Source organism: Nicotiana tomentosiformis, chromosome 10 (assembly GCF_000390325.3).
Source record: "Nicotiana tomentosiformis chromosome 10, ASM39032v3, whole genome shotgun sequence".
NCBI classification, from domain to species: domain Eukaryota; kingdom Viridiplantae; phylum Streptophyta; class Magnoliopsida; order Solanales; family Solanaceae; genus Nicotiana; species Nicotiana tomentosiformis.
Genome location: NC_090821.1, coordinates 61,089,429 through 61,105,974, shown reverse-complemented (window position 1 = coordinate 61,105,974; position 16,546 = coordinate 61,089,429). Strand labels below are relative to the sequence as shown.

Genomic DNA, 16,546 nt, shown 5'->3' with positions numbered 1-16,546 from the left:
TCTGGAGGATTCAGTGGATTTTATCAGAACACTCAGACTATGGGCCCCAGTACAGCTACTACCCCACGTGCACAGCCAGTTATGGGTGGAGGACAGACGGGTAGAGGGCGCCTAAGAGGTGAAGACCTGACCCGTTGATATAATCGCTATGATTTGGCTGAGGCCGATACACCAGATGGTGTCGTTATAGGTATGATCCTGATTTGTTATAAAAGGATATTTTTCCTTAATTTGATTTGGTTCTGAATATTGAGACGAGTCCTCCTATTATGCTCCGCTTATGGGTGAGCATCGTAATTTTGTGAACCACTTATATGTTTATCCCTATTGGGAGTTTTGATGATGTTAGCTCGTGTCTATCATTTTATTTTTGGGCACCATTGAGGGCTATACGTCCAAAAGTAATTTTTATTATTCATTACAGTGGGTTTGATGTGTTTCGGAATAATTGATTCTAATTTTATGAATTATATGCCCTACCGGTATGAGGGTTCATTATGTGTTATGAAAAATATTTGCGAAATTTATTGAAAAGAAGAAAGAAAGGAAATTGAAATTTCAGTTGGCACAATGTGCAAAATACTTGTGGTTCGGAGTTGAGGACGAGATCCTCGCATTTTTATACGATGTGAAATATTTAAACTGAGCTACAAGCCGCAGTGGAAGTTATATAAGGACGAGGTTCTTATAGTGAAATATTTATGAGTTTATATTCTCCCTTTGTGAAATTTAATTTGTACTAAAGTACTAATAGGGAGTTATGCCTGATAGGCTTATGTGATAATTCTTTTATATGTTTTTGTACCATAATTGTGCCGTAGTTATTGAGTTTTATCCTACGAGGTGAGTGCCCAAGTGGTGTTAAATGTGACTCGTTAAGTCGGGTAAATAGTTATGAGGTCTTTATGCCTCACATTTTGCTGTCAGTGTTGTGAAAAATTCGAAACGAGGTTTTGGTTAATATGAGGTTAATCGGCGATATTGTAATCAATTATGAACAACTACTAAGACCAGAGATGTGGTGATGGGCATACATATGATGTGTTTCATGTCCTGATATCATTATGATAATGCAGTGCATATAATGCTAAGTTTAGTATTATTGATATATACATTGTGGTGCTTTGTTGGATTGTGGATGTGTTGTTAGGAGTTGTTTTGGTGTTACTCTGGCAGGTGGATAGACCCATTTACAGGGGAGACTCTGCCGAAATTTCTAAAAAATTTGGGAGTTAGTAAAAATTTGGGGGATTGAGACGTGCAAAATAAAAGATAAGTTATGTTATGTATTTGAGGGCGAATGATCCTAAGCGGGGGAGAATGCAACACTCCGGAATAATTTTGAAGTACTTCAACACTATCAAGAAAGTTGATGTGTGTGTAGACACGAGTGACTATAGCTAGTTGAGACTAATATCGTGCGTTGATGTGAAAATCAGGCCTTTTGAAAATGTTTGGAGTGTAAGAAATTGGTTTTAAGGCTTATAAGTGTAAATCAAAGAAATAATCTCAACTGAGACGGTGTTGTCAGGCTTATCTCAAATACGGTAACGTGGGATCAATCGTAAGTATATGTGTAAAAGTAAAATCATCAATTTGGTAACCTCAGAATAATTCTTAGCATGTTCGAGGACGAACGTTTGTTTAAGAGGTGGAGAATGTAACGACCCGACTTGTTATTTTAAGAATTAATGCCCCGTTCATCGACTTAAGGTCTCGAGCAACTTTGTAATAAGTATTATGACCCGCGGGTGTGGTCGAGTTTGATTTTTCAGAAAATTCGGATTTAATTAAAAGAAACAATCCTTAATTAGAAGCTTAAATGGAAAGAGTTGACCGGAGAGTTGACTTTTGAGCAAACGACTCTGAAATGGAATTTTGATAATTTTAATAACTTCGTATGGTGATTTTGGACTTAGGAGCGTGTCCGCAAAATTATTTGGAGGTCCGTAGTGGAATTAAGGTTGAAATGTCGAAAGTTAGATTTTTGGGAAGTTTGACCGGGGGGTTGTCTTTTTGATATCGAGGTCGGAATCTAATTCTGGTGATTGAAATAGGTCTATTATGTCATTTATGACTTGTGTGCAAAATTTGAAGTCATTCCGAATTGATTTGATGTGTTTCGGCACAAGATATAGAATTTGAAAGTTCAAAGTTCATAGATTTTGATTTGAGGTGCGATTCATCGTTTTGATATTGTTTGATGTGGTTTGAAGCCTCGACTAAGTTCGTATTGTATTCTAGAACATGTTTGTATAATTGGTTAAGGTCCCGAGTGCCTCGGGTGGATTTCGGAAGGTAAACGGAATGGATATCGGACAAAGAGGGTTGCTGAAAATTTCTGTTGCAGAGTTGTTCTGTTCGCCAGAAATTTCTGGTGCGTGGAGCCAACTTTGAAGGCTTATATCTCGCAATATATAAGGAATCTGAAAATTTTTAAAACTTGAAAGTTGTAGATCTTTGATTCTAGTTTCCAGAAAGTTAAACCATTCATTATTTGGACATTTGTACAGAAAGTTATTATGGACTGAATGAAGGCTAGTAGAGTAGTTTTGCCAGAAATTTCTGATGCGTGGAGCCAACTTTGGAAGCTTATATCTTGCAATTCATAAGGAATCAAAAAATTATCAAAATATGAAAGTTGTAGTCTTTTGATTCTAATTTCCAAAAAGTTAAACCATTAATTATTTGGATATTTGTATATAAAGCTATGATCGATTGAATGAAGGCTAGTGCAAGCAAGTTCTGGTGTGGACTTTTAGTGACGGATGGGGAGAAACTTAAGGAGCAAAAATGGTTATTTCCTTCATTTCGTTTTGGTTTTTTGGAGCACGATTCTTGGGCAATTTTTGGGCGATTTTTACGGAAAAATATTGGGGTAAGTGTTCCTTATCCGATATTGATTATATTTCATGATTCGATACTCATTTACATCATGAATCCGTGAATTTATGGAAGAAAAATCAAGATTTTTGCAAAATCTTCCAAAAATAAAAATTTAAGATTTGGAGGTCGAGTTGTTATTGGAATTTGATAAAATCGGTATGGTTGAACTCGTATCGGAATGGGTGCTCGGATTTCGTAAAAACTATGTCAGGTTCCGAGAGGCGAGCCCCATGTTGACTTTTGTTTACTTTTTAGAATAAATTTTTAAGTCGACATTTTATTATCCTGAATTATTTTTGATGAATTTTACTGAAGTTATACAATTAATTTGGATAGATTTGAGCTGTCCGAAGATCAATTCAAGCAAGAAGGATATTTTGGAATATCGACCTAACTTCAAAGAGGTAAGTGTCTTGCCTAAGCTCAAGTAGGGGAATTACCCCGTAGGCATCGAGTCTTATGTGCCATTTATGAAAAGTGAAAAGCCGTGTACGCGAGGTGACGAGTACGTACTTGGGCTTATATGTGCAAATTGTATTAGGTTAAAGTCTTAAGGCATTATTGTGTTGTAAATTGGATAATTGTTGGTATGTATTTAATCATCTAATTGCTATGCCTCGAATCACATTTATTGAACTTGTTTTTATACGAGAATTCAATGTAATTATTATTTGTATATTTATGTGAATTCTGTGAGTTCGATGGTTTGATATTTTTTGGAATTTAATTTCATTATGAATCAAGTGGTTATGGTGAGGTGCACGGAGGCTTCGGTTTTGGGGAGAGGAACGGAGGAGGTATATCGTTGTAGGGCTTTCGCTAAGGCTTTTGGGTTGGTGATTGCGAACTCTAGCTTTCGGAAGAGGGATGGGCATATGGTTACTTTTCAAAATGCGGTGGCGAAGACTAGATTGACTATCTCCTCCTTAGAAGGTGTGACAGAGGGTTGTGCAAGGATTGCAAGGTGATTTCGGATGAGATACTCGCGACGCAGTATAGGCTCTTGGTGATGGACGTTGGTATTATGTTAAAGAGGAGAAAAAGGCCTACTCGAGGAAGACCGAGAATCAGGTGGAGAGCCTTAACTAAGGATAAAGCCCAAGAGTTGGAGGGGCGGTTTTCGGCTATGGGGAGCTTGGAGGAGCAGTGGTGACGCGAGCACTATGTGGTCAGCAACAATAGGTTGTATTAGAGAGGCTACGAGAGAGGTGTTAGGGGTCTCGACGGGCATTTCTAGTGGGCACAAAGGAGACTGGTGGTGGAATGAAGTGGTCCAAGGTAAAGTGGAAGTGAAGAAGGTGGCGTACCTGAAGTTAGTGGGGAGCATAGGTAAGGAGGAGAGGCGAACGTGCATGGAGAGGTATAAGGCAGCTAGGAAGGAGACTAAGCTGGAGGTCACGGAGGCTAAGACTGCGGCTTATGGTCATATGTACAAGGAATTGGGGAAAAAGGTAGGGAAAAGAAGTTATTCAGGTTGGCCAAGTTGAGAGAGAGGAAGGCCCGGGATTTGGACCAAGTGAGATGCATCAAGGACCAATATGGTAGAGTATTTATGGAAGATGCCCAGATTAAGAGGAGATGGATCACATACTTTCATAAACTTTTGAATGAAGAAGGGGATCGAGATATTATGCTAGGCGAATTGGAGCATTTTGAGAGTCACCGTGACTTTGGGTACTGCAGGCGTATCGAGGTTGAGAAGGTCGTGGGAGCTATGCGTAAGATGAGTAGGGGCAGAGCGACCGGGCCAGACGAAATTTCGGTGGAATTTTGGAAGTGTGTGGGGAGAGCAGGTTTGGAGTGGTATAAGAACAAAGGTGATATCCAGAGTTGTAACAATTATAGGGGTATCAAATTACTGAGTCATACCATGAAAGTGTAGGAGAGGGTGGTTAAAGCGAGGGTGAGGATGGTAGTGTCTGTATCCAACAACCAGTTCGGGTTCATGCCAGGTCGTTCGACTACAGAAGCTATACACCTTGTTAGAGGGTTGGTGGAACTGCACAGAGAGAGGAAGAAGGATTTGCACATGGTGTTTATTGACCTAGAGAAAGCGTATGACAAGGTTCCTAGAGAAGTTCTGTGGAGATACCTGGAGGCAAAAGGTGTGTCACTTCCCTACATTATGGCGATTAAGGACATGTATGATGGGGCTAAGACTCAGGTTAGGACAGTAGGAGGCGACTCTGAGAATTTTCCGGTTGTAATGGGGTTACACCAAGGTTTTGCGCTCAGTCCGTTCTTATTCGCCCTGGTGATGGACGCATTAACATACCATATTCAAGGGGAGTTCCATGGTGCATGTTATTCGCCCATGACATAGTTCTGATTGATGAGTCGAGAGTCGGTGTTAACGAGAGGCTGGAGGTCTGGATAAAGGCTCGTGAGCCTAAGGGTTTAAAGCTGAGCAGGACAAAGACGAAATACCTAGAGTGTAAGTTTAGCATTGAGCCAGAGGAAGTGGGCATGGACGTGAGGCTTGATTCACAGGTCATCCCGAGTATAGGCAGCTTCAAGTACCTTGGTTCGGTTATCCGGGGGGAGGGGAGATCGACGAGGATGTCACACACCGTATTGGGGTAGGATGGATGAAGTTGAGGTTAGCATTTAGAGTCCTGTGTGACAAGAGAGTGCCACCGATACTCAAAGGTAAGTTCTATAAAGCGGTGGTTAGACCGGCCATGATGTATGGGGCTGAGTGTTGGCCTGTTAAGAACTCACATATCCAGAAGATGAAAGTAGCAGAAATGAGGATATTGTGGTGGATGTGCGGGCACACTAGGATAGATAAGATTAGGAATGATGATATTCGGGAGAAGTTGCACGTGGCTCCCATTGATAACAAGATGCGGGAAGCGAGGCTTAGATGGTTCGTACATGTTCAGAAGAGAAGCCCAGATGCTCCGGTACGGAGGTGTGAGCGGCTGGTTGTGGAGGGCACGAGAAGAGGTAGAGGGCAGTCTAAGAAGTACTAGGGAGAGGTGAGCAGACAGGATATGGCGAGGCTCAAGATTTTCGAGGACATGACACTTGATAGGAAGATGTGGGGGTCAAGTATTAGGGTTGTAGGTTAGGAGGTAGTTGAGTCGTGCCTTACTTCGTACCATTGTGGGACTAGCCATGTATGGTTTTTGTCTAAGATAGCTAGTGGCAATGTTGTGTCTTACTATTTTGCTTTTCAGTGCAGGTCCTATTTACTAGCTATCGCTTTTGCTTTGCATCTTCCTTCTGAATTTCATGGTGTTCCTATTTATCTTATGATTGTTGTGGTGATACTAATATTGTCTCCCTTTGCTTTGCATCTTTATTCTGGACTTCATGGTGTTCCTATTTTTCCTATGATTGCTGTGGTGATACTAATATTGTCTCCTTTTGTCCTTTTGTCTTTTTGTTTTCTTGAGCCGAGGGTCTTTCGGAAATAACCTCTCTACTCTTACGGGGTAGGGGTAAGGTCTGCATACACACTACCCTCCCCAGACCCCATTAGTGGGATTTTACTGGGTTGTTGTTGTTGTTATGAATTTTCCCTATGCAAATAATTAATGAAGAAAGCTTAAGAAGATGAGTTAATATAATTATCTAAATTTAGATTAATGAAGGCTTTGCTTTATGATGAATAATTTCTATCTCTGTTGATTGTTTTTGTGGTATTATACACATTGTGTGGAGCCTTCGGCTATTTGTAGTGAAATTAATTGATTTTGTTGTGTCTTTATAATTTGGTTATGGCCATTGGGCAAATTGTGATATGAATTGATTTTGTTATGTTGCAGTGATACTTTTCCGTGTAAATTATTGTGTTGTGTGAGTTGTTATTTGAGAATATAAGGGTGTCATTCCACTGTTAATATTATGTGGGTATAAGGGTGGCATTTCACTATTGTGTTTGTTGGAATATTGTTTGGGCGGAGAGATAAGGGTGGCTATAGGAGAGATAAAGGTGGAATTAAGAGCGATAAGGGTGGCTATTGATATTGTCAGAGCGGAGGGATAAGGGAGGCTATTATAGGAGTGATAAGGGTGGCTATAGGAGAGATAAGGGTGACTATTGTCAGGGATGATATGTGATGATGTGGAGTGGTTGCATTGGTGATTTTATGTGATGTTGTGACATTCCTTGTGTTTATTTGTATACCTTGTGCAATTTATCTTGTTGTTGGTAAATTGATAACAATCTGATTTATATTGAAATTGAGAGAATGTGGCTATTGCCAGGCAGATTATAAAATGAAATATGGGCACGAGGTGCCGGGAATAAAATAAAATAATGATATTGGCACGTGAATTATTCGTGCAGTTGTGATATGAAATGTGGGCACGAGGTGCCATGGTTAAATGATGATGATATTGGCACGTGAATTGTCTGTGCGGTTGTGATAAAGAAATTAGCACGAGGTGCCGTGAAAATATGAAATTGGGCTGAGACCCATAATTTATGATTTTGAAATGAGGAGTCACATGGTGACTTTTATTCGAAAGATACTCATTTGAGGAATTATATTTGAAAAAGATTTATTTGAAAGAATTATAATTAAAAGATATTTATTAAAGGAATTATATTCGAAAAAGATTTATTTGAAAGAACTATATTTGAAAAATATTTATTTGAAGGGAGTATATTCAAAATATATTTATTGAAAAGTATTATATCCTGAAGAGTATTATTTGAGAAGCATATGGGCGAAAGATTTATATTTGAAGGACTTGATTTAATTGGGTGTACTTGTATTTATCATTTGTTGAGCAATATTAATGGTTGATTTGTGTTGCCCTTATTGTTATTTGTTTTCTATTATTTTTATATATCTTATTGCACAGGTTATTAGACTAGTGAGTGTCTTGACTGTACCTCATCTCTACTCCACTGAGGTTAGTCTTGATACTTACTGGGTACCGACCGTGGTGTACTCATACTATATTTTTGCATATATTTGTGCAGAGCCAGGTATTGGAGATATCGGACTCGGACAGAGTTAGAGTGGGATCGCAAGGATTCAAGGTAGAGTTGCTTGGTCATCATAGTTCCTTGGAATTTTTCCATTTTATTGTACTGTTATTTATTATTCAAACAGTATTGAGTATTCGATCCTTGAGATTATTTCATGTATTCCGTTAGAGTTCGTGACTTAGTACTACCATTCTTGGGAGGTTGTTATATTCATATTTGTTCCGCTATTGGTTTTGATTAGCTATTCAATTTATATTTAAAAAAATGGCTTCGAAATGTAATGGAAATCGGCTTACCTAGTCTTAGAGACTAGGTGACATCACGACGCCTGTGGTGGGATTTTGGGTCGTGACACTTGGTAACCTGGATTCAGATCCCATCTCGATATTATGAAGATGACCTTCTTTCCATTATGCTCTAATCTTGACTAATCATACTAAGGTCATAAATGAATTTGACTGTATACAAATAGTCCCCTCATTTCTCGGAAAGAATGTGGCGAGCAACGACATGATTTTTAAACTGTATGACTAGATATACACTGACGTTTGCATCGAGCCCGGCCATGACGTATGTGATAGATATCCCTTCAGTTTAGTTTACCAAGGCCTTAAATAAGTGTCAGACAATGGTCGGCCATTGTCGACACTGAACCGTCATTGCCAACCCTATAAATAGCCCCTCTCCCCCCCTTTTTTTAACCATTTTTTACTTTTACATCTTCAAATCTTCTAAGTTCCCTTTCGCATCTTCTGAGTTCTTCATATGTAAGCTTGTGATTTTCACCGTAAAATCCCTATTTTAGAATACCAAAATCTTGTCATCTTCCTTTATCTTCAATCTTTAGATCCTAGTGGTAAAAACATCAAAAACCATTCCTCAAAAAGAAAAGGCTTATTCTTCGCGGCATGCCGGCGACAAAACACCGGTGGAGCCACGACCTGAGGAGTGTGTTCCTGGGGGGTGTGTTCTTACCTCCGATTTTAAGATCAACAAAGCTTCGCTGGTCCCCGGTCGATGCGAGCTAGTATCGAGATATATGTGCTCGATAACCGAGAGCCATCTTAAACAGTTAAGGAAATATTACAACTGGGAGGACATAGAAGTGATAATCCCGGCTCCCGAAGAAAATATTACTACTCATGTGAAAGGGTTTCTAAGTATTTATACTTAAACTTTCATGTTGGGCCCCCTCGACCATGTTGTCATAGATTTTTGCCGCCAGTACCAAGTAACTCTAGGCCAAATCCACCTTTCTTTTTGGCAGATCGTTATTCTGATTCGCTTCTTTGGGAACAAAGTCAAGGGGATGCCTTTCACCCTTGACCACCTCATTAGATTGTACAACCCTCGCCTCTATCGAGGTGGGTTAATAAAACTCCAGCGCCGGGCTACCAAAGTGATGTTCTCGAGCATAGACGAGGACAAAGACCGGGGCTAGATGGGTAGGTTCGTTCGAGTGAAGACTTCAGACCTAATCCCTGCCGAGTAGATGCCATTTAACTACGAATGGAACATGAAGCGTATGTATAATTCTACTATTAACTCCTATTGTCTTTGTCCTTCGTTTATTTCTCACTAATATCTTTTTTATGATGCAGCGGTTGCTTGGAAGCCCGGTGCAGTTCTTGACCTTAAAAGCTGGGTACGGGACCTCGCTTCGACCTCTACATATGACAAGTACTCGTGACGCGATTTATCAAAGGGCAGATGGGAGGCCAAAAACCATAGTAAGCCTCTTTCCCATGTCTTTGATGGTTCGAACAAAATGTTTTTGTTATACTTATAATTAATCTTTTTGTGTGTAGGCCTGGGGAAAGGATGCGGATATGAGGCCCACGTCTGGCGAGGAAAATACTTTGGCCCCAGTTCCAAAACCAGTGAAGGACAATAAAAGAAAAAGGGCCTCTACCTCCGAGGATCCAATACTTAAGATGAAGACGGCTCATAAGCCGAGGAAAAATATCATCATTCTGACCAAAGACTCAGTTTGGCGCCTAAGGGATGAAGACGAAGAAGAAGATGATGACTCTGGGCTGATGTCCCGAGTGAAAATGAGCGTTGAGGCTCCAAAGGCTACTGAATCGATGATGGCCGCAAAGATTCAATTTTGTGATGGGGGAGTCTCGGCAAGAGAACTGGTCGAAGTCACCGAGTCATTGAGGATCGAGGCTACCTCCCACCATAATGAGCCAATAGTGGGTATAACTGTGGGGGCTAGTCTCGAGGCCCCTCAAGATGGAGAAAACCCCAAGTGATTCACTTGGGGCAATAGAAATTGGAGGTTCCCCGCTGCTCCCCTCATTTTCCGAGGAAATGATTCGAGAGGCTCGGGCCTTGAAGACCTCTTCTGTCGAAGGAGGCCACGGAATGGAGGATCCCTTTCGTGATTATTTTACTGGGGTCGAAGATGCTACCAGCCTGATTGATTTAGAAGTCTCGAGGAAGGACTCGGGTGAGGCATCGGGCCTTTTTATCGAAGTGCAGCGAGCTCTGAATTGGGTAAGCCTTAACTCTCTTAGTTAGTATTATTTCTATGTTTGTTTTCCTCTTCTAACTTCTTTTCTTTCTACGTAGGCCTCAACGCTTCATCGGGAAGCATGTTCTCGGTCCCGAGCTGAGCTTAGTCGGTACGAGGCTGACCTCCAAAGGCTCACGGAAAAGAGAAATGCCATCAGACTTCATTGTGAGCAAAGAGAAGAGGAAATCAAGGACCTCCGAGCCGATTTAACCAAGTCTCACCAAGACCAGACCGATCTGACCAAGCAGGTAATGAAAATCTTAAAAACTTATGGGCTCGATTCAGGATCGGAGGATAATACTTTGATCTCACAGCTATAGCAGAAGCTCGAGATGATCGGGTAGCTTCGTGAGGAGGTTGATATAATAAAGGAGGAGACCTTAGGGTGGAAAGAAGGTATAGATCGCCTTGCTGTAGAGAAAGAGATTGTTCGAGCCCAATTTTCATCGGCTGAAAGTCAACTTCAAGGCATGAAGGAGAGGAGCTCGGTTCAAGCAAGAACAATAGAGGACCTTGAAGCTTGGTTGACTTCCGAACTTGCCAAGGCCAAATCTGAAGCTGAAAAAGCAAAAGCCGAGGTGGAAGCATTTGTGGTTGTCTATCGGGCCGATGCCGAAGCCGCTCAAGTACAAGCGAGAAAGGCAGCTGAGACCGCTCAAACTCGAGCATACTGGGTTGCTGAACTCGCTAAATGCCAATCTCGGAGGGAGACCATCTAGGAAATCCATGCTCGAGGTTTCGATCTCACCGAAGAGATAAAAAAGGCTAAAGAACTTGAAGCTGAATCTGGAGCCCTGGCTTTCGATGATGATGATAAGAGCAAGAGCGGGTCTGAGAGCGGGGAGGAGCTCGATGGAGAAGAGGTTTCTCCCGGAGATAATCAGGAACCTTAGGGTTTTTGGTTTTTGATCTTTTTTTGTGTAGGGTCCTGATCAGACCTTGTAAATACTCATATCTATAAAGATCTTTTCCTTTCCCGATTTGTCTTTATTTCAGATTCTGCCTTGTGAAAACTTTGTTTCAGTCATTCCTTATGAAGAAATCTGTTTCATTCATGCCTTATGAAAGTTTTCATAAGTTCGAGGCTTTAGGCAATTTGATCAAAGCCGGATCTTGAAGTCTTTATATCCGAGTGAGTGATTGCTCGAACTCGAAGTAATGTAGTCTATAGGCTCTTAGGCTTAGTAGTTGAGTGGGTGATTGTTCGAACTTGAAGTAATATAGCCCGTAGCCTTTTAATAGTCGAGTGAGTGATTGCTCGAACTCGAAATAAGATTAGCCCTTAGGCTTTGTAGTCAAGTGAGTGATTGCTCGAACTCGAAATGATATAGCCCTTAGGCTTAATGGTCGAGTGAGAGCTTGCTCAAACTCGAAGTAATGTAGCACGTAGGCTTAGTGGTCGAGTGACTGATTGCTTGAACTCGAAATAAGAGTAGCATGTAGGCTTAGTAGTCAAGTGAGTGCTTGCTCGAACTCAAAATAACGTAGCCGTAGGCTTTTAATAGTCGAGTGAGTGATTGCTCGAACTCGAAATAAGATTTTCCCTTAGGCTTAGTAGTCAAGTGAGTGATTGCTCAAACTCGAAATAGCGTATCACTTAAGCTTAATGGTCGAGTGAGTGCTTGCTCGAACTCGAAGTAATGTAGCCTGTAGGCTTTGTGGTCGAGTGAGTGATTGCTCGAACTCAAAATAAGAGTAGCCCGTAGGCTTAGTAGTCGAGTAAGTTCTTGCTCCAACTCGAAATAACGTAGCCCGTAGGCTTTTAATAGTCGAATGAGTGATTGCTCAAACTCGAAATAAGCTTTAGATGAGAGCAAGAGCGGGTCTGAGAGCAGAGAGGAGCTCGATGGAGAAGAGGTTTCTCCCGGAGATAATCATGAACCTTAGGGTTTTTGGTTTTTGATCTTTTTTTGTGTAGGGTCCTGATCAGACCTTGTAAATACTCATATATATAAAGATCTTTTCCTTTCCCGATTTGTCTTTGTTTCAGATTCTGCCTTGTGAAAACTTTGTTTCAGTCATTCCTTATGAAGAACTCTGTTTCATTCATGCCTTATGAAAGTTTTCATAAGTTCGAGGCTTTAGGCAATTTGATCAAAGCCGGATCTTGAAGTCTTTATATCCGAGTGAGTGATTACTCGAACTCGAAGTAATATAGTCTATAGGCTCTTAGGCTTAGTAGTTGAGTGGGTGATTGTTCGAACTTGAAGTAATGTAGCTCGTAGTCTTTTAATAGTCGAGTGAGTGATTGCTCGAACTCGAAATGAGATTAGCCCTTAGGCTTTGTAGTCAAGTGAGTGATTGCTCGAACTCGAAATGATGTAGCCCTTAGGCTTAATGGTCGAGTGAGAGCTTGCTCAAACTCGAAGTAATGTAGCACGTAGGCTTAGTGGTCGAGTGAGTGATTGCCCGAACTCGAAATAAGAGTAGCATGTAGGCTTAGTAGTCAAGTGAGTGCTTGCTCGAACTCAAAATAACGTAGCCCGTAGGCTTTTAATAGTCGAGTGAGTAATTGCTCGAACTCAAAATAAGATTTTCCCTTAGGCTTAGTAGTCAAGTGAGTGATTGCTCAAACTCGAAATGGCGTATCACTTAAGCTTAATGGTCGAGTGATGCTTGCTCGAACTCGAAGTAATGTAGCCTATAGGCTTTGTGGTCGAGTGAGTGATTGCTCGAACTCAAAATAAGAGTAGCCTGTAGGCTTAGTAGTCGAGTAAGTTCTTGCTCCAACTCGAAATAACGTAGCCCGTAGGCTTTTAATAGTCGAGTGAGTGATTGCTCAAACTCGAAATAAGATTTGCCCTTAGGCTTAGTAGTCGAGTGAGTGATTGCTCGAACTCGAAATGGTGTAGCCCTTAGGCTTAATGGTCGAGTGAGTGCTTGATCGAACTCGAAGTAATGTAGCTCGTAGGCTTAGTGGTCGAGTGAGTGATTGCTCAAACTCAAAATAAGAGTAGCATGTAGGCTTAGTAGTCGAGTGAGTGCTTGCTCGAACTCTAAATAACATAGCCCGCAAGATTTTAATAGTTGGGTGAGTGATTGCTCGAACTCGAAATAAGATTAGCCCTTAGGCTTAATAGTCGAGTGAGTGATTGCTCGAACTTGAAATAACGTAGCCCTTAGGCTTAATAGTCGAGTGAGTGCTTGCTCGAACTCGAAGTAATGTAGCCCGTAGGCTTAGTAGTCAAGTGAGTGCTTGCTCGAACGCAAAATAAGAGTAGCCCGTAGGCTTAGTAGTCGAGTGAGTGCTTGCTCGAACTCGAAGTGATGTAGCCTGTAGGCTTAGTGGGACTTGATCTCATTGATTTTCCGGTTGGCAGTCCCCGATTTATGGGGTAATGGTCGGCCCTTAAGCCTGTTTGATGTAGCATGTAGGCTTAGTACTCGAGTGAGTGCTTGCTCGAACTCGAAGTGATATAGCTCATAGGCTTAGTGGGACTTGATCTCGTTGATTTTTCGGTTGGCAGTCCCCGATTTATGGGGTAATGGTCGGCCCTTAAGCCTGTTTGCATAATAGATCACGAAATAAAGGATGGATTCTAAGATATGAGATATCGGTAAAGAAGAAAATTTCTCTTTATGTCGTTATACATGTGTTCATATTTTGTACCAGGGATCGAGTAAACTACACGAGCATGGTTCGTTTTGACCATTTGGCTCTTACAAATATTTCCTATCGAAATCCTATTGTCATGAAGTAACTTTCTTGTGTCGAACTTGATAATCGAACTTGATATATTCGAGGGTAGTGCCCCCCAGTATTCGAGGTTGATTGTAAAGAGGCCCCGAATACTATTAAATTATTCTAAGTTAGCACGATCAATGGTTGCCTCATTAAAAGCCTTGCCGAAAAATCCATTTGGGACAAAACCGGTCTAAGGAAAAAAGAGTGCAACACGTGCTTTCAGGCCTAAAGGCTTCGAGTTGAATAACCCATCCTTGTTTCTGATCGACAACCTGCAAGGGTTAATTTCGAGATATAAATGAACATAGGAGGGTCGTACCTTAACAGTAGTATCATTTTCGGTGCGACACGTTCCAATTGCTTGGTAGTGGTTTGCCGTTTATTATACCGAGCTATAGGATCCTTTTTCGAAGATTTCGAGAACCTGATACGGTCCTTCCCAATTCGGACCCAGCTTTCCTTCATTTGGATTTCGAGTGTTGAGGGTGACTTTTCTTAGCACCAAGTCCCCGATTTTAAAATATTGAAGATTGGTTCTTCGATTGTAATACCTTTCGATCTGCTGTGTTTGGGTGGCTAATCGGACTATAGTTGCTTCTCATTTTTCGTCCAATAATTCTAGGCTTATGTTCATCATCTCGTTATTCGACTCATTTGTTGCATATCGAAACCTGATGCTAGGTTCTCCGACTTCAACCGGGATAAGAGCTTCGGTGCCATAAACCAACGAGAATGGTGTCGCTCATTTTTGTACTCAATTTTGATGTTGTGCGGTATGCCCATAGGACTTCGGGTAGTATTTATTTTCCTTTAGCGTCAGTTAATCTTTTCTTAAGATTTTGGATGATGGTTTTGTTGGTCGATTCGGCCTGTCCGTTTCCGCTGGGATGATAAGGTGTTGATAGGATCCTTTTGACTTTGTGTTCTTCGAGAAATTTGGTTACTTTGCTTCCGATGAATTGCTTTCCATTGTCACATACAATCTCGGATGGAATCCCGAACCGATATATGATGTGGTCCCAAATGAAGTCTATTACCTCATTTTCTCTGACTTTCTCGAAAGCCTTTGCTTCAACCCATTTAGAGAAATAATCAGTCATAAACTAAATAAACTGAGCCTTACCCGGGGCCGATGGGAGGGGGTCGACGATGTCCATTCCCCATTTCATGAAAGGCCAATGAGCTAGGAGCCTAGGACCGAGTGGAGAGGTTCCCCAGGTTGATGAATCATGGGCGCATGTCTTTGACATTTGTCGTATTTTCGAATGAACTCCCTTGCATCTTTATCTATACCGATCCAATAATATCCTGCTCTGACTATTTTGTGGACTAATGAATCGACATCGGAATGATTCCCACAAGTGCCCTCGTGAATCTCGCGGAGGATGTATTCGGTATCTCTTGGCCCAAAACATATTGCAGTGGACCATTGAACGTCCTTCTAAACAACGTTCCATCATTGGATAAGGTGAACCGAGCAACTTTTGTGCCTAGAGTTTTTTATTCCTTTAGATCCGATAGAAGTTTTCCATTTTTGAAGTACTCTATATATTTGTTTCTCCAATCCCAGGTTAGACTTGTAGAGTTTATCTCAACATGACCTTTCTTGATTACCGATTTCATGAGTTGCACGACAGTCCCCGAGTTGAGTTCGCCGTCCTCGATCGACGACCCTAAGTTTGCAAGAGCGTTGGCCTCACTGTTCTACTCTCGAAGTACATGTTACAAAGTCCATTCCTTAAATCGATGTAGAGTCACTTGCAATTTATCCAAGTGCCTCTGCATTAGATCTTCCCGGACTTCAAAGTCTCGTTGACTTGATTTACCACGAGGAGGGAATCACATTTAGCCTCCACGACCTCGGCTCCCAAACTTTTAGCTAGTTCGAGACCTGCAATCACGGCCTCATACTCGGCCTCATTGTTAGTCAATTTTTTAGTTTTTATAGACTATCTAACTATATTACATGTGGGCGATTTTAGTACAATGCCCAGTCCGTACCCTTTTGCGTTCGAGGTACCGTCCGTAAAGAGGATCCAGATTCCCGAAGAGGTACCCGATTTTATCAGTAATGCTTTTTCGATCTCGGGTACAAAGGCCGACATTAAGTCAACCACGAAGTCCGCTAAGATTTGAGATTTAATAGCGGTTCGAGGTCGATACTCGATGTCGTACCCGCCGATCTCTATGGCCCATTTGGCCAATAGACCTAAAAGCTCAGGTTTGTGTAAAATATTTCGTAGAGGATAGGTTGTTACAACATGTATCAGATGGCACTGGAAATGTGGTTTTAATTTCCTAGAGGCACTTATCAAAGCAAGCACTAATTTTTCTAAGTGTGGGTATCTAGTTTCGGCCTCGCCTAGAGGTCGACTGACATAATAAATAGGGAATTACATACCTCATTCTTCTCGAATTAGGACTCCACTCACCACTACCTCTAAGACAGCTAGATACAGGTATAGTTGTTCGTCTGCCTTCGAGGTATGAAGCAACAGAGTTCTAG

At 41.3% G+C, this 16,546-nt stretch overlaps 1 protein-coding gene across 1 annotated transcript; it reads left to right on the top strand.

The window, feature by feature from the left end:
* Window positions 1-10,204: 10,204 nt before the first annotated feature.
* On the top strand, window positions 10,205-11,248 carry LOC138900276 (uncharacterized). Its single transcript, XM_070186997.1, has 4 exons — window positions 10,205-10,336; window positions 10,412-10,603; window positions 10,700-10,981; window positions 11,075-11,248. Exons 1-4 carry the CDS (start codon window positions 10,205-10,207, stop codon window positions 11,246-11,248), a joined length of 780 nt encoding a protein of 259 aa, XP_070043098.1.
* Window positions 11,249-16,546: the final 5,298 nt, after the last annotated feature.

Excerpts from the sequence above, each read along its gene's own strand:
- LOC138900276 (XM_070186997.1), top strand. The coding sequence starts at position 10,205 with ATGGAGGATCCCTTTCGTGATTATTTTACTGGGGTCGAAGATGCTACC. Across the intron at positions 10,604-10,699 it reads AGACCGATCTGACCAAGCAG|CTTCGTGAGGAGGTTGATAT; the intron begins GTAATGAAAATC and ends ATGATCGGGTAG. Across the intron at positions 10,982-11,074 it reads CCGATGCCGAAGCCGCTCAA|GAAATCCATGCTCGAGGTTT; the intron begins GTACAAGCGAGA and ends GAGACCATCTAG.